The 25,800-nt window shown below is 36.8% G+C and overlaps 1 protein-coding gene across 1 annotated transcript in view; it reads left to right on the top strand.

Moving 5' to 3' along the window:
- TXNRD2 (thioredoxin reductase 2) overlaps positions 1–20,272 on the top strand; it is a 29,379-nt gene extending 9,107 nt beyond the window's left edge. Inside the window, exons 10-17 of the mRNA XM_054288904.1 lie at positions 70–161; positions 1,466–1,640; positions 9,174–9,310; positions 14,626–14,721; positions 14,919–15,011; positions 15,780–15,851; positions 17,612–17,709; positions 19,883–20,272. Coding sequence (XP_054144879.1) covers positions 70–161; positions 1,466–1,640; positions 9,174–9,310; positions 14,626–14,721; positions 14,919–15,011; positions 15,780–15,851; positions 17,612–17,709; positions 19,883–20,006 — 887 coding nt within the window. The 3' untranslated portion in view covers positions 20,007–20,272. The remainder of the gene's footprint in view (positions 1–69; positions 162–1,465; positions 1,641–9,173; positions 9,311–14,625; positions 14,722–14,918; positions 15,012–15,779; positions 15,852–17,611; positions 17,710–19,882) is intronic.
- Positions 20,273–25,800: the final 5,528 nt, after the last annotated feature.

Raw genomic sequence — 25,800 nt, 5'->3', positions numbered from 1 at the left:
TTGTATACTACTCATATATTGTGTTTATTGAAATTGTTGTTTACATTTGCTTAACTGGTGTGTCACCAGATGTGTCCCTTGAGTGTGCTGGTTTTCTGACAGGCATTGGATTGGACACTACAGTCATGATGAGAAGTGTCCCACTTCGTGGGTTTGATCAGGCAAGTACAGAATATCTTACATCTCCTTATCTAGCAAGTAAATTAAAATATAGATTTTTTAAATTTTTATCTCCTAAAGAAATAATGTTGTTTTTATTCCAAACATTTCCTAATATGTGCACAGGTTTTGAGGTGGAAGTGTTGTTGCTAAGTGGCAGTGACAAACACCACCCATGCTAGTGACACTAGTGACAGATCCTGGTTCTATGTCACCCTCTCCCACCCTGGAGTGCCTTCCTTAAACTAGTGGCTTGTATGCCTTAAAAGTGATGGCATGAGTTTACAAAACATTGTATAAGAATAATTCTTGGGATTTACACTCCTCACATTGAAGAAATCCACACCTGTAACAGCATGAGGCCTGAGCGAGCAGGGAATAGTGTGTGTGTGTAGCACTTGGTCAAACACAGTAGGAGAACTTGATCCTCTGTAGGCAGGAGGAGCACAATGGCCATACCAAAGTTAATAAAGTATTAATGGAGATAAAATAATTATGTTCAGTCTGCAGCCACATTGAGGCTGATGGAAACTGATTAATGAGCTCTCATGTTTCTGAAGAGACATAACCCTCCTGTTGCCTTCATATTAGTTAATATCAACTTTAAAATAAAGTTTTGTAAGCTGAGAGAGCTTGTGGAGTTGTGTGGAGTTGTTCTATGTGAGTGGTTTTGTAATAATATCCTTTAAGTAACAAACATACTCTGGCAAGGTGCAACCTGAGTTCCTGCAGTCAAGAGCACTGATGTCTTTGGATAAACCTGTTGATATCACATTTTACTACTTCAGTTTGGTGTGGCATTATTTCAAACAGGGTCTTAGGACAAAAGTGGTTTGGTTTTTTTGTTTTTGTATTAGAACTTTCCGTGAAACCTTACTGATTCATAGTCATTGCAGAGAAATGGCAGGTGTTATGGCAAAACAAAATACCTTTCTCCCATTGTTTTATGAAAGTATTTAATTTTCATCAAACTACTAGAAAATTGTAGTTATGGTAATGGTAAATTGAATATGCTCTAGATTATGTAAACAACAAATGCTTTAAAAGCAACTCTTTTATTAATTTACTGTTATATTTTTTGAAAATAATTTGAGTAATTAAGTGTAGGTGCCTCTTGGAATGGAGTTGCAGGTCATGGTGGCTCCCTAAATTATCATGTATTAGCAGTGCATAGTAACTAAGTGATAAAGAATGTTTGAAATGCACAAAGTATTTACTGGGGTTTCCTGAACCCAGCTGAAGGAGGGGTTTACATTGAAAAGGTCACATATCTAAGAAAAAACAAATTTGTTTCACTACTCAACAGCAAATGGCTTCCTTAGTAACCGAGCACATGGAATCTTATGGCACAAAATTTTTAAAGAGATGTTTCCCAACTAAAGTTGAAAAATTGGAGAGCGACAGATTGCAAGTCACTTGGAAAAATGCTGACCTGGACACAGAAGAAACCGATTCTTTTGACACTGTGATGTGGGCAGTAGGTAAATATGATTATCTTAACATTTCTTTGCAATGCTTTCCATTCTGAAAGTGAAGTCACTTCATCATGTGGTCAAACAGCTCCCCCCCTTAAATGTTTAGTGACTTAAATATTGATAGTTGTTTAATTCTTTTCTTGCATGCCTGACTTGTTCATTTACAATCTAAAAACACATTAAAGTTACTGTGAATGGAAGAAGTCTGTGGTAACTATTTTTGCATGAGCTGCAATAAATGGGAGACCATGTAGTCTTTCTCACTTTTACTACAGTAAGAACATGAATTCCAGCAAACTCTGGTTTGCAGGTAGTGTTCTCTAAGTGCATACTCTTGATTGATTCATGAAGCTATTCACTGGAAGTGCATATTTATCCTGTTCAAGAGGCTACCATTTCTTCTAGGATTTTTTTCTAAACTCTGCTGTTTAAGTTTGTTACTGCAGCTGTCATCCAGTTCAGAGAAAAAGAAGTAACTGGCTCTAAAAACCCAAGCTCTTGCAGGGAACCTTGAAACTGTATAGCTTTTTGAAATCTGGTTAGGGACTTTCACATATCTCAGATCCCTTGGAACTGACATACAATGACTGAGAGTAAATTGCTTTAAAAGAATGCTGTGATAAATGTCTATGAGTATAATCACCAGAAATGGGAATCAAATCTGGAGTTTTCCTCCTTTGAGACAAATGCTGCTTCCTGCAAGGACTAACCCACTAAATTATGTACAAGGCTCCAGCCCACAGGAATGAAAACACTCCTTCAGTGTTGCCTCCCTGAGCTGCTCATTTGTCGCTGTTACCAGTCTGTCCTCAGTTTCTGTATTGGTTCAGATGGGCTGTAAGCCCACCAGAGTAGGAGACTTTTGTCTTTTGTGCTTATAAAGCTTTGTGAATATCTGGAATTCTACATCAATAATGCATGGCTAGAGGTAGTAGTGGTATTTGGCAGGCAGATGATATCTGGCAAATGAAGTAAATAGGCTTAATCGTACAGCCCAAGAAATCCTGTGGATGCAGACAAGTAATCAGTTTTACTAGCAGCTTTAGCAATCCCCTTGACTACTTTATATTCTTTTTATCTGGCACTTCTGTTTTAGAGTGGTGGGAATGCATTACTCTTTCATTTGTTTATAGCATAAATTTAAATTATTGTGGTTGTAGAATAGATCCATTACAGGATCAGAAACAGATCATTTACAGCATATTTTGCCCAGTGGATTTAATCTACTATTCAGTTGTTCCATTTCCCTGGTTAAGTCAGCTTTATATCTTCCTAATACCCCAAACAGAGAGCAGGTTGTGCATTGTGACAAATGTTTTCTTTTCCTTACTGTAACTACTGCTCTCTTAGAAGTGCCTTGGGCTCTACAAATTGTGGAAACAGCCTGTAATAATGGATTATTCTCATCAGAACCAATCAAACAGACTACTGCTTGCCAAGAGTAAAAAATAGTTCATGCTATCTGGACACATAAGAATCCTGAAAACGGTAGAATAATATTCATGAGGTGAGATGAAAATGTTTCCAAAAAGTGGGTTTCTAAGTGCTGCATTTGATTTTTCTTAAGCTTTCTGGTAAAAAACCCAGCCCATTCTGTGGTTCTATGAAAAGTACACTGAGTTGGAGACACACATGTCAAATGTCAAGTCAATTTGTTTACTTTGGTCTAAGATGGAAAAAAGAGCTATTAAGCTGAAAAATAAGAAAAAAATCTTGGTTTACTGTTAATTATAATGGAATAAGGTTGCATGATAGACTGTTGCAATTCAGTTGTAACATGAGTCTGCTCATTATTTCAGTTCAGAGGAGCTACATGTGTTACAATTTTTGTCAGAGATTTGAGTTACAATCCATATTTAGAAACAGTAAAATGAATAGTGTGAGGATTTTGTGTTGCCTTTTTTTAGTGTTCAGATTGGCACTCCACCCTTAAGGATTAAACACATTAACAGTTAGAGCTGGTTAATTGGTGTGCAGTCCATATGATTCATTGTTTTGCTCTGTATCAACACACCCACACCAGGTGTCTCAGATAATAGGCTGGGAAACTCAGTGGTGTTGAGGATTTCCTGTCTGCAGATGTGCCAGTTATAATACTGATTGAAGCAAGTCAGCTTGGAGAGTTGGTTAAGAAGCAGCTGCTGCTGTTAACTAATTGTAGCCTAAATTATAGTAAATATTTCCACAATTTTTGCCAGTGCATTATGGAATTTTAGTAGGATTTTATTAATAATGTTAAAAATAGTTACTGATAGTGGGACATAGTACTGTAGCTTGTTAAACTATCTCCTAATGTCAACCCTTTAAAAAGAAAATTAGATTGTGTTTGTCTGATGAGTTTTGTTTTACTTTTGGAATGTGTGATTTTCTGCTTGTATGGATAAGCCAATAAAAGCAGGCACAATGCTCCCTTTGTTTTTCTAGCAGCATTTTTGAACTAGTCAAAATATTTGAGGGGAAAAAAAGAAATCTCATTTTGATACATTTTAATGTAATGTAAAACTTTCAGTCCAAATCTTTGTAGGTAACACATGGACCTGTCATACCTTGCTGAGGGACTACATACTGTTATATTCCATCTCAGTGCAAGAGCTTGTTGTTGATGTTTATTTGATTTTTCCAGCTCAGTTCTGTATGTCTTTCTATCTTAGTAGTGCAGTCTTTGGCTTCTAGAGAATTCTCCTGAAATGATAAGATGTTGAGGTTTGAATAGAATCCTTGCTGTTTGGTATGGACAAAGGGATAAGTACATAACATTTTTTGTAATAGTGTTCTTCAACCAAACCAGTTTGGGTTAACAAGGGAAAACAGAAATTTTGTTAGGAGATTTTCTGTGAAAAGTCCCATAAGGTAAAATATTGCTGTGATCTCCTATGAGCACATCTCTGCCAGCCCCTGTAGAAAAGGGAATGGGCTTTAGATTTATCTTGGCAAACACAATTTTGCCATTGAGTTTTTAACCTTTGAACTATTCAGTGAAAAATAAAGCACCTTGGTTGATCTCAGGCAACTCTTAATGCTGATGTGCTGTGGTTTGCTGAAGCTTTGGGGCTTTGTTCTAAGCTTCCCATGTCTGTCTCTCTTACTAACTTAAATTCATTACTCTCTTGATTAGATATGGTTTCTGCAATCCTAATGAAATTTGATTAGATATGGTTTCTGCAATCCTAATGAAAATTGTCATTCCCATTATATCAGCCAGTGCTTTTAGGGATTTTTCCAATATCTAATTTTTAGGGCATTCAGTCAGCCTTTATTCAGCAGGGCTATTTTTAATGTGCTTTTCCCTTTGTGTAACCAACTCATAAACTTTAAATGTAACTTATTTTATGCTACTTATTATACCAGCTTGTAACTATAAAAATAATTTGTTCATGTGCTAGGCTATGCCTCTAAATCTACATGTGAAGAAGGTTGGATTCAGAACTATTTCAGCTCTAAAGTGCTATTTGAGTTGATAGGTGATGCTAGCCTTTACTTCAATGATGGTAGAAAGAGATTTTTCAAATGGCAAAAAATTACTCCAAAGTAATTTCTTGAAAACAGTATAGTTACTGCATGCAGAAAACAGATTCAGTTCAATCATAAATGCTGAGGAGATTGAAACCAATGACCTGCCTGTCTTGGGAATGGTGGTTGAGTGCTCATTTCTGAGACTGCAGAGCCATCCTTTGAAACCAAACCTTTGGTTAAAGCAAGCTTTGTGTGGGAGAAATAATGTAAGAGTGAACTGTAGCTTTCTTCTCAGAAAATGTTTCCAGCACTCTTCCCTTTTTACAGGATATTGAGAACAAGAAAAGTAGAATTTTAGAAGTCTGTCCCATGCTGTAAGTTTTTAATTTGATTACATGTCACTTGGAGTTGCTTTTGTTGTGAACTCCAGGTGTGCACAGGCAGGTTTTTGCTCAATGTAGCACAAGCTTTCTGCTGAGAGGACTCCTCTGTGTGAAAAGTGTCAGTGCTACAGGAGAGTACAGTGAGCAGCCTTGCCAGAGAGCCAATTACTGCCCCAGTATTGACTAAGGGCCAGATTTTTTTTTCAGATTGTGGCAGGCATGCTGGAGGTTTATCAGTAATGGATGTAATGTTCAAAAGCATCCTTGTAGAAATGGGGCACACTATTATCAATGTGATAAAGGTTCTGAACTCTTTTTAACCTTACTTAATCTTACTCTAGTCAATATTTTCCTGTAATCTGAACAGTAGTTACATTGAAGTGGTTTTTATTTATCATTATCAGCTGGGTGTGTTTTAGTGAACATCTTGTGGGTTTTAGGAGACATTTGAAGGAGGAAAAGGCAGTGGTATTGAACCTATTTTGGGGAATGTGTCAGGCACTCAGAATGAAGAGAGTACTGAGACTGGGAACACAGACAAGATTTTAATTAAGGTCAGACTGAGGTCAGATTGGATAAAGTTATGATGTGCCAATATATAGAGAAGAAGTGGAGAAGACTATTGGGCTTGAGTTTTATTCCAGAAAACTCTCCTGTCACCCAGCAGTATCCTAACAGTGGCCATCTACAATAAAATGTGTGCTTGGCTCCAGTTTGGATTTTTCAGATGTTGGGAGGCAAACTGGCATTCTAACTTCTTTGGTTAAGAAACTCTGGAAGACCCATTAAAAAATTCTGCTGTCAGCTGCACCTTTATCATCCTGGGAAATCTTACTGGATATGAGAGTATGCTGTCACTCCTTTGCCACTGCTACTTACCTGAGTATGGCTGTGCCTCTGAATTCTGAGTTTAGCTCTTTCAGTCTCCACTGTTGAAGGTCCTGCACCTGAAGGTCACAGTCTGATACTCGTTCCCCTTGTTCTGTGGTCAGGTATAATTACCAGAAGGCCTGGGCAGGTAATGGGACACAAATGCCACACCACAGCCCAGCCTGGCCATGTCTGTGATGGGAGATGTGAGCTTCAGCCACCACTCTCTGCAGTGCAGCCCTCTGGCTGGCAGCCCCCTTAGGAAGCTGTGCTGTTAGATTTTACAAAAACAGATCAAAAAGCTGCTTTTTCTTTTAAAGTTAAAAGCAAAAGGGGGCTGGCACTGAAAGCAGGGCTCTGTGTGGTTTTCACAGCTGTGTAAGTGTATGGGTCTATGAAAGATGAGTCGGTGGTGTGCTGTTAGAAGTGCAGGAGGCAGGTAACCTTTTTAAGGGTCAGATTTGAGTTACACCTTTCTTCTAGGTGTCTGGCCTATTTTGCTGTCTTGAATGAAAGCTATATCTAATCTTGTGTCCTATACAATTGTACACTCCTGTTCTTTGGCAGTTTCAAGACATCTTCAAACTAAAAGCACATGTGCTGATTTTAGGCAAAGAGTGAGTTTGTGTGCCTGGTAGGATTTAGAATCTTAGAAATAAGCTGTGGAGTCATGATTTCTTGAAGTTGAAGATACGAAAAAATCAGGAGTTATGGATATAAAAAGAAAGTCCGTCTGAGAAATGGTGAGAACTAATTTTATAATAGTAAGTGAACATTAGGAAACATCAGAATTCCCTGAATTTGGCACTACAACCTGCACATTGTATAATCATGAGCCTCAATTACTGAATTTGAGACGAAGCAAGATCATTAAGTATAATTCTTGTTTACGGGGGTGAACCTGCATAGAGCTAAAGGCCAGTAAAGCTTCAGTTCAGTGTTTAAAAAATTTGGTTTTACCTTCAAAAGTAATAGTTAGGCAGTAAAATTGAGAGAGAAACTTCACTATGAGAAGCAGCACATTTTTTTGTAACTCTTAGCTATTAATACCAAGCTGTACATATGTTAAAATTGGCTGCAATGGAAAGGTTAAGTGTTATCCTGCAGGTTTGATAAACTCAGCTGTTGTTGCCACAGGTCTTTAAATGACTCTATTGAGGGGTTTTCTTTTTTCCTCTTTCAGTGCCTGACCATTGCGTGCTAAGTTTTCTCTTGGCTCTGCCTGGCAGGAAAAAGAGGAAACTAGAAAACCCCATTAGTTGTCCATTTGCAGAATGCCCAGGCTTTACTCTCAATACCCAAAGAAATACAACGGTAGGAAGTTGTTTCACATCCGAGCCAAGATAAGGTCCTGGAGGTTTATTATTTTTGTTGCCTGATAGCATCAGGACTGGGGAGCAGGGGGCAGAGAAGGAACAGCAGATCAACATCCCATGGGGACAACAGAAGGGAAGACAGACAGATAGCCAAGTGCCGACAGCTTCAGTCAGTGCTCCCAGAGGAAGTGTTGGTTTCACCAGATGAAATTAATACACAGAAGTCTTTACAGAGGCATTCAGATGTGACATTGTTTGAGGGCCTGGCTGTATGGAAGATGTATAAAGCACTGAATCATATGTTTACATATAATTAGGTCTGTATTGACAAGCCAGGTTTTCCTTTTGTTTAATAATTTCCTACATTAACATCAAAGAGCTTGTTTTTATAATGAAAACACATTTCCTCTTTTGTTTTGCTTTGCTATAGCTCTGTATTAAATTGAATGCAAATTGTGACTCACGCAAAGGAGACTTGAATGTGTAGATATATCCATGTTCATTAAAGCCTCTAAAACAGACACAATGTTAAAAAATTTCCTTCATTTGGATATATTGTTTGGGTTTTTTTCTGTGTGATCCTTAAAAATTTTGTGACTACCATGTAATTTCACTGTGCTTATTAACTTTCAAACAAGTTGGATAGGATTTAAGATTGCAATTTCTGGGTCAGGAATTGCTTCCTTAGATACTCTATACAAAGCTCAGTGTAATGCTGTTAAGACTTCAGTGATCAAGGGGTAACTATGCAGAAAACACTACCAAAATATATTTTTAAAATATGAGATAATTTGATATCATTGGAATAGGAAGCTGTAATAAAATCTGGGCTTGGTTGGATTTGCCTCATTTGTTTTTAAATACATTTAAAGTGTTTCTAAACTCTACAGAAATAGCTCAAATACAGTTTGAGATAAATTTTATCAACTTTGCTCTCAAAACCTAAATGCTGATATAGTTTTCATCTAAGCTGAAGGTACTAAAAGTGTTTTAAGATAAGTGTATTCATATTACAAGAAACAAGGACTTCAGGAATGTTTAACGTTGAACAGCATTATTAATAATTTTTATTCAAAAACTATACACAACACATTGTTGGCACTAAGCACCATTCAGTTAATGTTTATTGGAAATTTTCAGTGTAGAAGTTGCTTAGTTTTTATATGTATATTTGTTCTATATTAGGAAACTGAATTTAGTCTTCAATAAATATGAATTTATGTGGGTTTTGTGCTTTTTCCAGTGGGTGTGGTTTTCCATATTTAAAAGGATAACCCTCTGATGTCTGAGCAAAGGCAACAGTGATTGAGCTCCTTGCCCACAATAGCCATGTCATAGAATGTCATAGCCATGCTTTCCACCCCTGCAGCTTTCTCAGTATAAGTTTTCTCATATTTCTGCTTGGACTATCAAATAGAACAAAGTTCTTGGAGACCCACAGTGGAAGATGCCAGCTTTTTAGATTAACACTGCTGAAGTTTTCCAATAGCTCTTACTTTAATTTTTTTTTCCTTAAGGCCGAGCCCCTGACACCAAAACTCTCAATCTGGAGGCAGTTGGAGTGAAAACTAACTCTGAAACTGGAAAGATTATTGTTGATGCCAGTGAAGCTACTTCTGTTCCTCACATTTATGCAGTTGGAGACATAACAGAGGTACTGAGTCTACATAAACTATTTTACAATAACAGGAAGCCAACTTTGTTCCTGACTAATAACTAGTCCCCAGATGTAGTCATGCTCTAGTGTATATCTCAGTGTTTTGCACTTTTTCACTTGGCAGGGCTGGAGTGTTTATGCCAGCCACCTGGGTCAGTAATTTCCTTCACAGGGATCTTGTGAAGTATCTCAGCATGAGAGATTATTGCTGATGTTTATCAGGGAATGCATCATTGGTCAGAGGCTAATAATGATGTCTTTATCACTCCTATTATCTTTCTAATAATGTTTGTATCACTTTTGACATATGACTTCATACTGCCTGTGAATGCTGAGTGAAAGCAATTCTTCTGTAGCTAACTACATTTACTGGGAATGACCCTGACAAGTTCTGTGACTGCATTTGGGGTATTTTGGGTGTTAATTGAGACTAATCACAAAACAGCTTATCAGCTCCCTGATGCAAAATGCTTCAATTCTACTTTCCTCTAGAGTAAGAAAAAGTAATTACTGAAAATACTAAATGCATTTGACTTTTCTTCATGATTTGTGAATGATTATGCTAAATAAACATGAGGGGTATGGTGCTTTGTTTGGGGGTTTTTTGGTGTGTTTTTTTTTTTAAGAAGGGTGCATCATAACCTAAGCAAAATAATTTACTTGTTAGAGAGGTAAAACCAGATTCTGTGGTCTTATTCTTGTGCTACGGTTAATCTATACTCATATATGTCAAGAATGTGTTGTCAGGATAAATGTGCACTTAAATACTTTCAATCTGCCAATTTTTCTTTTGCATAAGAGCTCAGGTTATCTGCACTAAGTTGGGCATCCTCAAATATGTTGATTTCATTAAAAATGTTTGTCTGGATTCTGAACTGTAGAGTTACAGGAGCATGTTGTCATCATCTGCCTGCTGTGCCTGGAAAATTTGGGCAATGTATAGAATACAGAGCAATGCTGGGCATTGCAGGATACAGAGTTCTCTCAGCTGTTACTGGAATTGAGGCCTTTCTATCAAGATACTTTTTTCATATAGTGCAGGCACCTGCCTTACAAGTCTGGTAAAGCTAAATACTGTAGCAATATCCAAACAGTACATGTAGTATAATTTTAGAGAAGTTTAGAAAATGTCTCATTCTGCTATGTTTAAAATATTTTAAAGATCTCTCAAATGTATAAACCTTACAGGTGCTTTTAGTTTCTGAAGATATTGTAATGGATTAAATGATGTCTTGGGAATAGCCCTGCAAATTTCTGACTGGACTCTGGAGCTGCCAGAGACACTTAAATCTCATAAATCTGCTGACCACTCCTGACCTCTTCCCTCTGTGTAGACATGTGTTTCTTCCCGTCTGTCTCCATCTTCATGTGGACTTGCCATTTCCTTTTAAATTGTGTTAAAACTCTTTCCTTCTCAGATATTTCTATTTTTTTATTTTTCCCCCTTACTCTACACAACTTCTCTGTCCAGTTGTCCTGTGCAGTCACTCAGAGCTTTGGGATTTTGTAGAGTCCCTCTTCTTTCTTCTCATTTCACATGCAGATTCCCTCTGTATTTGTCACTTCTTGCTTTCAGATACTTCCTGAAGTCCACTTTCTGCTCACAACAACCTCCTACACCTGCTTAGCCCTGATATATATGGCTTGGCTGCCTCCTGATTTCCAAAGTTTTCTTTTTAATTTCATCCAAGAAGCAGTTGTTAGAGGCAATGCTGGCAGGGCTTAGAATCTGTTGCTTATTTTGCTGCCAATCTGCAGTGTTATTTTGGGCAAGTCATTTCCTTTTGGATGCTTTTTGTCTTTTGCCCTTTGAGGATTTAGATAAGAAATATAAAGTAGGAGGCAGGATGCTCTCCTCTTTCCTTCTCTGGATCTAAAAAATCATGTATTCATTTATTTGTCATTTTTATTTTGTTGTTAAAACTTGGATTTCCTTTTCCTGCTTTTGTCTCTATTAGTGCAGATTTTTGAACCTGAGTGGTTCAACAGACACTTCTAAGTGTAAGTGTTAAAAACAGCAGCACAGTTCTGTGCTGTGTCCAGTGTACAACTGGGGGTAAAAAATGAAAAAGTTATGTCAGTGCTCTGTAGAATATTCCCTTAAGCTTTTATCTGTATATTGGCTCAATGCAGGGAATTAACATACAGTACTCATACATTTCAAGTGTTTAGAGATAAAAAGAAATTCTGCCACACTCTGATCTGACTCCAGCACGTGACCTGTGGAATTCCACTTGCTAAGCAATGAAGTTTATTTTATTTGAATACTTAAATTAGTTTAGTGTTTTGTTTTTTTTTAAAAGCAGAATTAATTTAGATAATAAACTTCATTGGCATGGGAACCAGCACTGAAATAAATTTTTGTGTTGGTGCATATCTCAAATTAACACATGAGAATCAAGGGTATCCTGCAAAGAACCACAAAGCTGCAGAGCTTGGTTGTGGTACTTTCTGGGTGTGACCTACCAAAAGAGCACAGGAAGGGGAATCTTGTTTCCTGTGAGGGAACATCAATGATCCCTAAGAATCTTTATAAAAATTACTTTTTCCTCCGCTGTTCCTGCTCAGGATTTCTCCTTACTCTCCTCTGTCCCTGTTAGAGTTTCTTTGCTGCCATAGAGTGCTTTTGCTCAAATTGTGTGAGTAGTTCCAAAGCCTTCCTCCCTCCTTTACCATTCCACACTGAATAAATACTGAATTGCTACCAAATAGCAAGAACTGCTTTTTTTGTTTGAATTCAATGCTCTGGCTGGAAGGAGAGTGAGCGAGGGGGCAGCTGAGTTTCCTGATTGCTCAGAATGACTGTTTGCATTTGGGAGTCCTACCCAGCTGGTACAAATGGGAATCTGTGTGTGCATGGGTGTCTTGTTGCACCCCTGTATGGAATGGAATCCTAATGTTACCCAAGATTTCATTTGGAAAAAAAAGGGAAAAAAATCTTCCAGATGTGAGTCAGTTTGTGTACCCTCAAAAAACATTATTCAAGTTGTGGCAAAATATTATTTTCAACTGGCAGGTGAAATTGCATTTCAGCATTTTCCTGTAATCAGGATCAGGAAAATCAAGCTGGAATTTTAGTGTGAATTCTTTTTTTCAGTGCTGATATAAACTCTCTGTGTTAAAATCCTTCCTTCAGTAGTGTTCTTGTTGAAAAGCATGGCACACACTATAAAGACATTTTCTCAGAAGGAGGTTTATGGTCAGGCCACTCTACATCTGTCATATTTCAAAGGGTGTTACAACAAAGATGTGTAGAGAAAGTGGAATGTACAGTATGTTGCTTTGAATAGAAATGAGACCAAAAAGAGTTGTGTTAGAACAAATACACATTACTTCAAAGCTTTTTAAACTCTCTTAGGACCATCTCAGTTAAATGTATAATGCAGTGGAGGATTCTTATGAACAATTCGTATCCATAATTATCAGCAGAGTAGTTCTACACATGACTGCAAAGGGAATGTTCATTTCAAATATTTACCAAGGAAGGTCTTTAAGTCATTGTTTATGAGGAATTGGGCTTTATCTGCATGGATGTTTTAGTAATTAGTTGGGTTTTATGGAATGCATGGCAGTGCTTTCACAATTTTATCTCTCGTTCCAATCTTCTATTCATTTCTGGAATGCCAAAACAACATATATTTCCTGCTCCAGAAATGATTGGCAAACGTGTTTCAGGCAAATGCGTGTAAGAAAAAACAAATTTCATCTGGTAAAGTACATTTACAGACTTAAAAGTCAAAATGCTGGATTTGAAAAATTGTGACTTGAGGGAAGTTAGAAGGAAAAAGGGATAGACTTGCAGCTTTGTGATTTGTAATGAGCTGTGGAGGGAAAATAGATTAGCCTTCATTAACAATTAGAACTGTGATTTCTGTTATCAGGTTAGATGTAATGTTTCAGATTGGTTTTTGCAATTTAAGTGGTTATTACTACAGATGAAAGCCTACATGCCTGTTAATATGCAGATAATTAATATAGTATGTGTACTGAAGAAAATGGTAGCTAATGCCATGTACAGATTCTGTCTACCAACATACAAAAAAAGATACGCTGCTAAAGAGGAATGGATTCCAGTAAATGCTAAAAAACTTTAGGTAATGACAAAAAATGAAAAACTTTGAATGTGTGTGATGGGGAATCCTTATTTTATTTTCTGCTGAGAACTGATTTTGAGAGCTTATTGAATGACTGCCTCCAAGTGGGGCTTTGCAGGAGTGTGGCAAGTGCTGTATCTAAATAGGATATGTGGAAATCAAAGCTTCACACATTTTATAAAGCATTTCACGTTGTGCCACAAAAGTGCTTCTCAGTTATGGCTTTCCTATGTTTCCACGTCATTCCTTCTGAATTTGTGACCTCTTTTCTTATGTCAGACAAGCATTTTGATGATATGTCTTGGATGAACTCTTAATGAATGGGGTTTTTAAATTAGATCTATGAATTTTGTTTAATCTTATTAACCTATATGGACTGTTCCTTCTTGGGCTTGAAAATATTCCCTTGTAAATATATTAATTCAATTTTCAAAAACTTTCAAGTTCTTTAAAACCAGCTCTGCAGTTCTGATGCTCCAGCAGTGCTGTGCCAGCACTCAGAATTAGGGTTCTGGCACATCTACAGCCCTGTTTGGATATAAAAAGGAGCCAGGACTCATGGCTTGAAGTGGAGCACACCCTGGTCATATCCTGCTGTCGTTCCATTTCTCACTTGCAGGATGTTTGCATTTGCCAATAGCAATCCCTTTCAAGCCCCTGTGTAACAGCAGAGCCTTAGACCAGGACCAGCTCACCCTTAGGTCACAAGTTCTAGCAAAAGAACTTTCCACTTTTCCAGTCCAGGACCAACTGAGGAAGTTGGTAAGAGTGTCTACAAACAGCTGGGTTTTGTGCCTGTGTTCTGTAAAAATGGGTCAGACATTTTTTTTAAAAGGTCTGATACTATAAAAGCAATGTTGCTTTAAACTAGGCTCTTCTTGCTTTAAAAAGACACTTTGAAAAATTTCCTCATGGCTTACTTTGGAGAGAAGGGGTGAAGTGAAGAGTCAGCATGTGAATATGTGCTGCTTTTCAAGAGGTGCCATGATAAGATAGGAAGATTTGACATATTTGTGACATTTTCCCTCCATTAAGACAGATAGTAAACTCAGACTTTAAAGCATGTTTGGACAGAAATTATTATTGCTTTTTCTTTGGAGCCTTGGCTACCAAGCTGGAATTCCAAAGATTTGGCTTTCCTCTGACCATTGTCCCAGGAGAAATCTTTGGATGCTGCTTTCCCTTAAGTTCAAACAAAGCTTTGTGCTCTCTCCTTAGGGCCGTCCTGAATTAACACCCACAGCAATAGCTGCAGGAAAACTGCTGGCTCAGCGCCTTTTCGGCCAGTCTGCAGAGCTGATGGACTATGACAATGTGAGTTATGGCTTTTTGCAGTAAGAACAATCTTGGGCTTTTTTCTCTTAAAGAATTGCATTTTGTCACCTGGAATGCAGCTTTGACAGCAGCCAAAGTGGAGCCGTGTGCCTGAGCTGCACCTCTCAGTTGTGCCAAGGGTCTGCCAGGCAGCTTACATGGCTCAGCAGTAACAGCTTCTGCTTCCTCCCAAGCAGGTGCCTACCACAGTCTTCACTCCCTTGGAGTATGGTTGTGTTGGCCTGTCAGAAGAAGCAGCTGTGCAACGTCACGGATCAGACAATATTGAGGTATGAAAACGTTTTTAATTTTTTTGTTGGCATCAGAGTTGCCCTGTGGAAAGGCAGAATTTTTACTGCTGTATCAGGTAAAATTTTTGGTCCCCAAAATACTGTGTTTACAGTTAGGGAGTTGGTGCCTCCAGAAGTGCTCAGGACTTCAGTAGTGTTGCAGCAGGTCACAATGGGAACTGTTGCCTGTTGGGTTTAAAATCACTGATGGGGTGTGACAGCTTTAAAGTAGCTGCCATTTTAGCAAGTTACATTGTGCAGCATCATTAAATAATGGTTATGTTACTTTCTACAAGTTACCTTTGAAAAGATATGTTGTGTTACTCTTGGGAAAATCATTAATGAAAAAATAAGAATTTATTATTAAGAATGCAAATATTACAGTTTTGATTTTGTTGTGGGGTGCATTATTATAGATATGAAAAAATTATTGGATTTCATTTTTTTTCAGTAATCAAGGCATTGAACCTTTGGGAGAAGCTTAAAAATGCTATTTTTTTTCCTTTAATTTAGTGCATTAGTCTGAATAGCATTATTTGTGAAGGTTTTTTCAGTTTTGTTTTTAATCTAATGATTCTCTGAGAAAGATTTATTTAAGCTCTTACTGTGCTTTGCATATTTTTCTTTAAAATTACTAACAGGTAATAAATGAATCAATATTTGTGCGAAGGTATAAATATGTAGCAAGAGTAGTTATTATAGTAATAAATAACAGGTTTTGACATAATAGTACTCTCTAACAGAAAACATTATTGTTTTTCCTACCAGGTATACCATGCATATTATAAACCTTTAGAGTTCACAGTGGCTGAAAAAGATGCAACTCAATGCTATATGAAAGTGAGTTTTGTGGGCTTTTATCTTGCTTTTAACTTAAAATGGGATATGGTACAGCCAACTTTAAAGAGCACTGTTTGGCAAAAAAACATCTCAAGATGGATATTTTCTTGGTGACACACATCTTGAAATTTCTTTACATATATTGGCATTGTTCAGAACTGACATTCTGTTAATAAATACCATCTTTGAACTGCTTTTAAGGTCCTAAAAAGTATTTCAGATTCAGATCAATCTCTGCTTTTCCCAGCAAAGTTCTTAACTGGTTACATGAAATATTTATATTGACACCTCTTGCCAAAAGTATGATACCTTCAGAAATTAAGCATAAGGCTTACAAACCTGCAGTAACTATTCAGAATCTACTCAAGAAAAAATTGCTCCTGATTTAGTCCAAAGTGCCAGACCTGAAAAGGTCCTTCTGCAGCAATCCAGTTCCTTCAGTGTTGGAAAGGTTTTTGATGCTCTTGCCTACAGTAGAGACTCTTAGCTAAGATGAAGTGTAGTGTTGGTAGAATATATCATAGTTTCCTTTTTCTTCCTTTTCTCCTCATCATCAGGGAACAGTCTTTTTTGCATAAATGTGTTCATCAATTATATTATACAATATTATATTGTTATGTAAGGAATGTCCATTGTCACTAATTGCAGTCAGTTTTTCTGACTGTATTTTTTCATCTCTGAATTATGTAAATGCTTGCCTTAAGTGTCCCAAGTACCAGTGTAACAAAGGTGATGATATTTAATTTTATGTATTCCCTTTGAATTATGTCAATTAGAGTAAATATTTAAGGGTAAAGTAGTAACAGCATAGTAGTTGTTGGATGATATTGATTATAGTCCTTACTAAACTCTTAAAACATATAAACAAACATTTAACTTGAGTCTTTCAAACTATATTGCAAGAATTTTTCCTTTAAAATGCCCTAATATTAAAAGTCCCACATCATGATTGCTGCTGTTCCTGGCATTCCTGATGAAAGAATTTAAGCTTTTACTGAATAGCAGAACTTAGTAGATTAGTGATAATTTAATGCCTGATGGGAGGATGCAGGGAAAGACTGACTTCCTTTTCATAATTATAAAGATGGTGTCCTTACAGGAACTAAAACGTTTTCATTAAGTTCTCTAATAAAAGTTAAGTGTGCAATGACTCAGGCTCTCCTAGACACTTATTAACCTTCATCTTTGGCTGCTTCTGAGGCTCCACTCCTTTTTAGGTTATGTGCTCCTTGTGGTAAATGTATCTCACCAAACATGCTGCTATAAGTGTTTACTGAGTTACAAAGGTACAAAATATCCTGGAACTGTTAGTGGTCACCTGTGAAAATAAATCTGATAATGGTAGTGATCTTCTGTGAAAATACTGATGAAAACAACTGCACAGGCTTGGAGAAGTGCTGAGGTGGCCACTCAGTGGAAAGGAGCACTGGTCTGGTCACCAGGCTACAGAAAGTACTTTGAGGATTTCATACAAATGGCAAACAACAAAGTATTCAATATCAGAAATTATTGTTGTCAGTGGCTCCCTCAAGTCTGAAAGAAATACACCAATAAAGCTTCAATTCAGGAAAATGCTTAAGGACAATGAGAGTAAGGGCTATTGAAGTCAGTAAGACTTAAGCAAGTGCAGAAGTTTTTGGCACACTGGAAATAAACTGCTGAACTAGGATCTTGGGGCATTCCAGTTTCATTTAATTCATCTTCATGCCTTATCTTTAAGTGTTCTAAGGAAAGATCTTTGTGTGATGTATTGTTTTCAGATGGTGTGCTTACGAGAGAGGGAGCAACGAATACTTGGCCTTCATTTCATTGGACCAAATGCAGGCGAAGTTATTCAAGGATTTGCTCTTGGAATCAAGTAAGTACAAAAGAATGTCTCTAGCTTCTAAAGCCTGCTTCTTAAGTTATTGTAAGATTATAAAAGATAGCTGCCTAGATTTGGCAACACTATAAAGAATGCATGCTTTTTGTTACTTTTATGGAGTATTGCACATATTTTCACAAAAATACTGCAGTTCTTCATTAAGATGTACTAGATTTAGTTATTGTAATACTGGATATAGTTAGGGAGCAACTGAGGAAAATAATTCATTGATTTGATATAGTTAAAGCAAAAAGCAGAATTAAGCATTAACTTAACTAATGTTAGTTTCTTCAGTGTAGCTTCTTCTGCATTATGTGCACAGGATAGGAAATCCCCATACAGTTTTCCAAGTTACTTCTTTAAAAATACATTTGTACTATTCAGAAAAATCTTTCTTTACACCTGCCAAGCATTTTCTTTCCTAATCTCATCTTTAAATTTGCACAGCCATGGCTTCTTAAAAGTTCAGCAAGTTTTGCATGAATTCTTATATTGTTGGGCTATAAGCTAAATACAGTATAGTAAAAAAGATATTTCTATGGGATGATGAGAGAGGGAAGATACTTTTGTTTGAAGCTATTTGATAATTGCATTAAAAAACATCCTCCATATAGAAGTCCTCCATTTGAAGGACTAAGCAGTGATTCTCAGTCCTCTCTGGTTAAATGGTTAAGCAGTGATTCTCAGTCCTCTCTTTCCCTTTCTTATTGCTGATTCACATCTTCAGAAATGTAGATTCCTATATTTACATTAAAAAATTATAATTTTTAACTTCCTCTTCAAAGAAAGTAGTCTGGAACATCATAAATCATTGCCAGTTGTGGTGTCAGTTCATTTTCCTAAATTTGATCACCATTTTACTGCAGTTTTAGTCCTGCAGTTGTGAGTGACTATTATAAATTAAAAGCAGAAAGGATTAAGAAGGCAGGACCACAAGGATCATGGGAGGAATATCTTGGAATTCACTGATTGCAGTGTACCCTCAGTACACATTTTCAACATGTGTTTGTAGTCCATTAATTGCCAGTGGTATAGATCCTAGAACTACATTTTTTAGGATGTCATTGTTTTGAAGTTTTATCCAAAATAACCATTGAAAAGGAAGCAGATGAAACTGGAGTGCTTTTCTGCCTTGCTTGAGGGAAATGAAAACTTTAGCCACAGTAAGAGGTTTTCAGCAGGTCAGATTCCTGGATGGGTTTCTATTGCATTTCACAAATCCAGAATTTTCAATGTGGAACCCTCACTGTAAAAGCTGCTCTTCTCCTTTGACAAATACTTCTTCAGCTTCTCTGAAGGATGATTTTTCATCTTCCCTCCCCACCCAGCACTCCAGTAACATCTGTAGTCAGCAAAGATCTTTTGCTTGTCAGTGCTTTTTTAGGTGTAAGTGGAGACACCAGAAGGCATCTATAGCTTCCTTTCCTGTGTTATGTGGAGGGAGATAACAATATTCCATAGAGAACTTGAAACAATCCTTAAATTTAGGGTCATTTCAGCTATTCTTACAGCATAGCCTGCCAGGAATAGCAGTTCAAAAGAAAGTCATCAAGCCTTAAGAATGTTACTGGACAAGTAAGGGAATTAAGCAAGTGGGATTGTAGCACTAGGGGGTTTTGGTGGGTTTTGTTTGCTTGCTATGTTTTTTTTTAAATAAAAGACTTTTTTTTCTTCACTTATAATATTGATATGTTCAGTGTAAGCATCAGAGACTTTAAGTTCATGGAAGAATATTCTGGTATTATTTCCTTTAGCAGATTCTTTCCAACAGTTCTAATTAAGATTTTCTTCCTCTGTGTGTATGTGTGCATTTTTTTCCATCTGGAGTTAGTGAAACACACATGTATGTACAAGAAAAGCTGAAGGTTGCAGTTTTGTCATATGTTTTTGCCACAGGCTCAGTTGTGACTTAGGATAAATTGCTTAATTCTCTCTGTCTCAACTCTTATGACAATTCTTTCCTACCTCAGAGTTGGGAAGCTGGGCGTCTACGTGTTGTGTAAGTGCCTGAGAAATAATAGACAGCATTGTATAAGAACAAATGCAACTCCTCTACCTGATCAAATGGACAAGAGCAGAATTATTTTGATATTTTAGGACCTTTTAGCTGCTTCAGGTGAATAGCATTTGACTTTGTGAGTCATTTGTTGTTGTTGATTTTTGGTAGGTGTGGTGCTACCTATGCTCAGATGATGAAGACAGTTGGCATTCACCCCACCTGTGCTGAAGAAGTTACCAAGTTGCACATTACAAAGCGTTCTGGCCTGGATGCAACAGTCACAGGCTGCTGAGGTTAAATACCATCCCTGGAAAGAAGGAAAAAAAGCACAAAACATATTTGTAAAGAAAAGGGGCACTTAAAGTTGGAACAGCTTTAATGGTTCAGGTTACAGGAATCTTTGGTTTTCTCCTGTAGAGAGCTTTTTCTCACAGCTGAAAAATTTTCCTTGCACCATCACAGTTCTAAAACCAATGTAGTCCTGCTGCAACAAATCTCTAAGAGCCTTAAGTTCTTCTATTTGGGAGCTAGGGAATAATCACAGTATTTTATATGCCAATGTAACTAAAGCCCATGACATCTGAGGCCATCTACAAATGAAGCAGTTGTGATTTGGGTTTCCTTGTTGGCCAGCAGAAGAGTCTCAGATGCTGGGAATCAGAGAGGGCATCCCATAAAAGTTTGGAGGGATGTTTTGTCCTGCATGCTTGGATTGCTCATTACTGATCCTATATTGAACACTGAGACCCTGCATTCACTAGTGGAAAGAAGTTCCTGGAGTGCACAACAAAGGGTAAGCAGTCATCTTTGCGTTTTTTCCTTTAAAATGCAATATGTAATGGAATTTAATAGAAAAATCACCTCAAGCTGTACTGCTGCTGGCAGAATCACAATGGATTAATCTGTAGCAGCCTGGTCACAGTGTTCTGGAGAGGACTGAGAATGAATGATCTCAGAGGTGCTAAAGAAAGAGTTGAATTTTATGGTGGCGTCTCTGCCTACTCCTGAAATTTTTAATTCAGCTCAATCCAAACTAAATTGACACAGCTCACAAATTACTACTTGAAAAGTGTATATTAAGCTGACAAGTAAAGTAAAACCCTCTAATAATCCACCTTATGCAGCATTTTCTGGTTTATAGAATGCAGAAATATGGCTGACACTGAAATATTTTCTTGGTTTGTTTTTAAGACTTTCTTACTGATGAGCTGGAGACTATATCTGAACTGACTTATGTCTGGCTTTAATAAAACACTTTACTGAAGGGAACTACATTAAGCAGTGATCCAGAAGAGAAATGGTCCTGCCCTGAGCAAAGATATAAAATAATCATCTGCAACTTTTTTTGTTTTTTGTTGTGTACTGGCCCGAGTAAGAAAGCATTACCCTGCTGCAGATCCCTGCTGATTTTTGTGCTCTCCAGAAGGGGGAGGTGCTGGCTCATCTGTGGTAGGAGAGGAACAAATCTGAGAGTGAAGCTTCTTGTGCAGAGCCCTGTTAAGGAGGTAGCCTGACAAAGGCAAACACAAACCAGTCTGCACTGAATTTCCATCCCAGTCACAGTTTGCATCCTTTACAGCAGAATAGCAAACAATGGAAGAGACCAGCTTCAGGTGAAACAAAATATATCCTTTTTGCAGTTAATTTATATCCATAGTTTATGTGTGGAATTTGTTATTTTAATTCCAAACTTGTTGCAGTTTTGAAGAATAGTCTGATGATCATGTATCTATATCTGCTGTTTTACTTTGATTGGTATTTCACTGCTGCAGCAACACAGAAATATGGTTGGTTTATACCAAGTGTGAAATAATTTTTACCATGAGAATTGTACCTGTCTGAAACTATTAGACAAAAGGGATCAAAACTTCCTTGTAAAATAGGATTTAACAGCATTTATCACACTCTCATTTATATGAGAATATTAAATTTTCAAAATTTTTTTTAGAATTACAACAGCAATTCTTTTGCTTAAACAACAGCAAAAGAAGTCCTAAATGTTTTCTCTACAAATTTTCCTGATTTTTTTTTTGATCCACATTTCTTGTCCATAAAATAGAAAGAAGTGATACAGTTGGACTCCAAGTGGCATTCCGTATCAGATCTGCTGATGCCATTTTTCATCTGTGAAGTCATCCATAAGTTTGTAGTTGACAAGAATGTTTGGATTGGAAGTGTTGTTGAAAAAATGCCTGAATTTTGCAGCTGCCTTTAGAAGAAATGATGAAAACTTTATTTCTATATAAATAGGTACATACCTGCACATTCAGAAGTTTCTGTTTCCTTTAATAAAGGACCTTATGAGTATGATGCAGCCAAAACCCTTGCTAAATTTTCCTCAACCATTTACAAAAAAGGAGTTCAGAGTAAATTAGGGTTGCTTAAAATGTTTTACTTAATATTTCAAAATACGGAGATACAGCCTAATAGAAATTTTGCTGTGAGAAACAGCTCACCTCTGACAAAACTCTGACCTTTATGCATACAAGTTTTTCTTTCCAGTTCCTTTTGTTTCCCAGAAATTAAAGCACTGGTGTTTAACCTTGTCAAATCTGCTTCTCTTCTCTGCCTTAGCAATGCATCTAGCAGACAGAGTTGTCTGTCCCTACAGACAAATCAATGGAAAGATGAGTTAATTTCATTCATCATAAAGTTCAAATTAATTATTTAGCAAATAGAGAGATCTCAAGGAAATGTGTCTTCAGTCTTCAGTGCATATAGAGTGTGAAACTAAGGCATGTCATGGTTTTCAGAAGAAACAGAACTGTCTTGGTTTTAGAACTGCTGAGTGGCCTGCATGAAATTGTTCCTGACTCTTCAACAGCAGCCTGGTTCTGTTCCTCATTTAGTGGAAAATGCTGTTGCCCCCTGAAGTAAAACAAAGCATACAATCCCACCTACATAATAATGTCAGAATCAATGGCAAGACAGAATAATGACAAATATTGTGATTGTGCTTTTTTTCCTGAAGGATTCACCAGGGATGGTGCTTAAGAATTGTTTTTAAAAGCCTGACCAATGTAAATTGAAACAATTGATGTACATTGCAACTTACTGATTGCATGTGAAAAAAAAATCTAGTCAGGCTTCTTAGGATGCCAGCTGATGACGATTTGTTTGTCAAACCACACCGTGGTGCAAACAAGTCTGAGCTTTGCTGGGTCCCTCATATGTGTGATCCCAATATTTATTGTGTTATGAATTAATTATTAAATAAAGAATATTTTTTCTAGTAAATGTGTTATTGCACTTGCTTAATTTTGTACACATGATTTCTGCTTACAATAGATAGATTTTTTGATCTTAATGCTGTCTCTCTTCGTTGAAGTATGTATTAAGGAAACAAAGAAATAGATAGACTCGGACTTTTTATTAAGGAAATGTTGATACTTCCATGTCTGTGTGTAAACTGAATAACCACTGAGATTTTTCCAGGTTGGATGGCCTAATTTTAAATTTAAGAGAAACTGTAGCCTCGGTAAGTATGGTTTCAAATATTGTCTTTTTACTTCTGCTAATGAGGTCTAACAGGAATTTTCATTGTTCCTGCATGCTGACATGCTTCTTGAAGTCTTGTCCAGAGTAAACTCCCTGAGTGCAGTCTGAGCATTTTACAGAGCTACAATGTTGTATATGAGCTGTTCACTTTGGGGTTTAAACTGGAACACAGAGTGGAGAAATGCAGAGCTACAAAGCCAATTAGTAGCTGTGGATACTGCTAGGTAAAAAATATTAGAAAATTAATGCAGAAATGGCTAGCAAAATGTATTTAGAGCTCTGAGAAACTTTGTCAGAAAAGTAAGGGAGTACATTGTTCAATTCACTTCAGTTTTCTTTTATATCTTTAAATCCACGGATTTTGATGAGAAATTCCCATTAAGTCAGGTGAGCTTCTGAAACAGCATAGTATTGCCTCAGTATATGCCCTGGATTTGATGCTGAGAACAAATACTGATTTTAGTCTATGTAAAGGGATTTCTATTTCTGCATTTTTAATCTACTTTAATTTCCTAAAATATTTCATTGCAGGTTCTAACTAATTAGGATAACTAGCAACTCCTAAAAATGTAATAAGGTAAGCATAATTCTTGATTATTTTTTGCTTATTTTCATATACCACTTAATCCCAAAGCAAAAAGAATAACAGATGAGCATACAGACAAAATAAAATTGGAATAGAATTTAGTGCATTATTTATATTATACCTAATGATAGCTTGTTGTCAGGGTGTTGTGTACAATTAAGTTTTGCCTGTTCCCATTTCTGCGTGTATATTTTGTTACATCTACTGAAAATTGTTTCTACAGTTTAGATTATTCCAGACCAGGAGTTAGAAAAGATATTTCAGTACAACAGCTACACATATTTTTGCTAGCACATTTATTCTGATAAAAACATAAAAGCCATGGATGCCATAGTGTTTCTAACCAAAGCAGTTGGGTATTTTAATGACTTTCAAGTTTGAAGACTTCTCTTCAGAGGCTTTTGTCTGTCCAACAAAGTAGGCAATTCTGTGCCCATATAAATTGCCATTTGTCTAAATGCCAGTGACTTCAGTGTACTCAAAGCTAAGGTTGGCCATTAATTTCAGTGGGATGCAAGTATTTGTCTAAAGTGCTTTGTTAAAGGGGAATCAATATAAGTATATGCCAAAATGTCTTTCATTATTACAGTTGGGGGAAAGGCTGCAATTATGATTCAAAACATAAAAGGTACAATAGACATCTATGATTAGGCAATGAAATATGCCTTTAATAAGCATAGTGCAGACAGTTTGTTTTGCAATACGTAAACTTGTATAAAATTCATTGACTTTTTCATTCTTTCAGATCTGTGTGCTCTCTTTTAAGAGAGGTTTTTACTTTAATGCATGAAGTTTTCCTGATGTTCTTCCAGCAGAAAGGCTGGGTTTGTATGCATTTATTCTAGTGCCAAACTTGGATTTTACTGGGAGAAGAGGAAACAGCAGAGCAGACCTTTTTTCTTTCTTTTTTTTTTTCCTTTTTCCCAGGGCAGCATGCAACAGATATGCAGTAATTACTCTAACTGATTTTTTTTAAAAATGGAATATTTCTGTCCACTACATGTCAAAAAGCTAATTATGTTTCCGTTGTGGTACTCAAAGTCAATATTGTCAGCTCTTCTTAGTTCTAATCCTCTACATTGAATTTTGATGGGCCAGGTGAAATATCCCCTTCAGCACCTTACTGCAATTCTTGTCAATCATCTTGCCATGAAAAACATGCATATTACAAAGGCTTTGGCAACACTGCATCTGATTTCAGTCTTTAATCTTATATGCACCTTAAGAAAACATCATTCCAACTACTGACATTCTGTTTGGGACATGAATAGGATCCTATTTGCAGTGGGAAACAAAAGAAAATCATCTAATCTTTAATGGATATAATGGAACTCTTTGGCCATCACAGTTTAAAGTCTTAGTAAACCACAGATCTAGAAATAAAACAATTCTGATTAAGAATTTAGGCAGAATATCTCAGGTGAATAAGTAAAAAAATGCACATTTATTTATTCATATTGCAATTGTAAAATATCTTGCTTCAGGCACTGTTGGACTGAGGAGTGTCTTTTTTTGGAACCCCTAGAATTTCTGTGCAAGGAATGCTGTTCACTGTAGTGCATTTCTTAGCATGGTACTGTGTGTGCCACTTTTTTTGTTTTTCCTTATAGACAAGATCTAGCACATCTAAAATCTTCTGGTCCTACAATGGAAAATTAACATCATTCCCTAAGAAGCTGGAATATAAACTAATAAGGCAGGTTTCCAGAATCTGATTGCATCAGTCATAAAGATATAGTCTGAAGAGAAAAATGGATATTCCCTGGGGGAGAGTGTGAAATGAAGACCAGTCTTGTTTGAACAAGGTGCTGTGCATTGTTAGCTGGGTAGAGATATTGGCAGTTGCAGCCTGTCAGAACCAGCATCTCCAAGGAGGGGGTGGGTGAAAATTTTTCCAGGTAGAAGTCTCAGCAGTTTGTAATAGCATATGTCCAATATATTAATACATTTATTTAAGGAAAGCCTTTATACTCCATGAAAGATGAACTGTACCCCTACTGCA

This window comes from Melozone crissalis, unplaced genomic scaffold, assembly GCF_028551555.1.
Source record: "Melozone crissalis strain CALT ecotype California unplaced genomic scaffold, PUWL_Pcris_2 ptg000063l_1, whole genome shotgun sequence".
NCBI lineage: Eukaryota > Metazoa > Chordata > Aves > Passeriformes > Passerellidae > Melozone > Melozone crissalis.
Note: the sequence above shows the minus strand (reverse complement) of the source record. Positions and strands in the feature narration are given on the sequence as shown.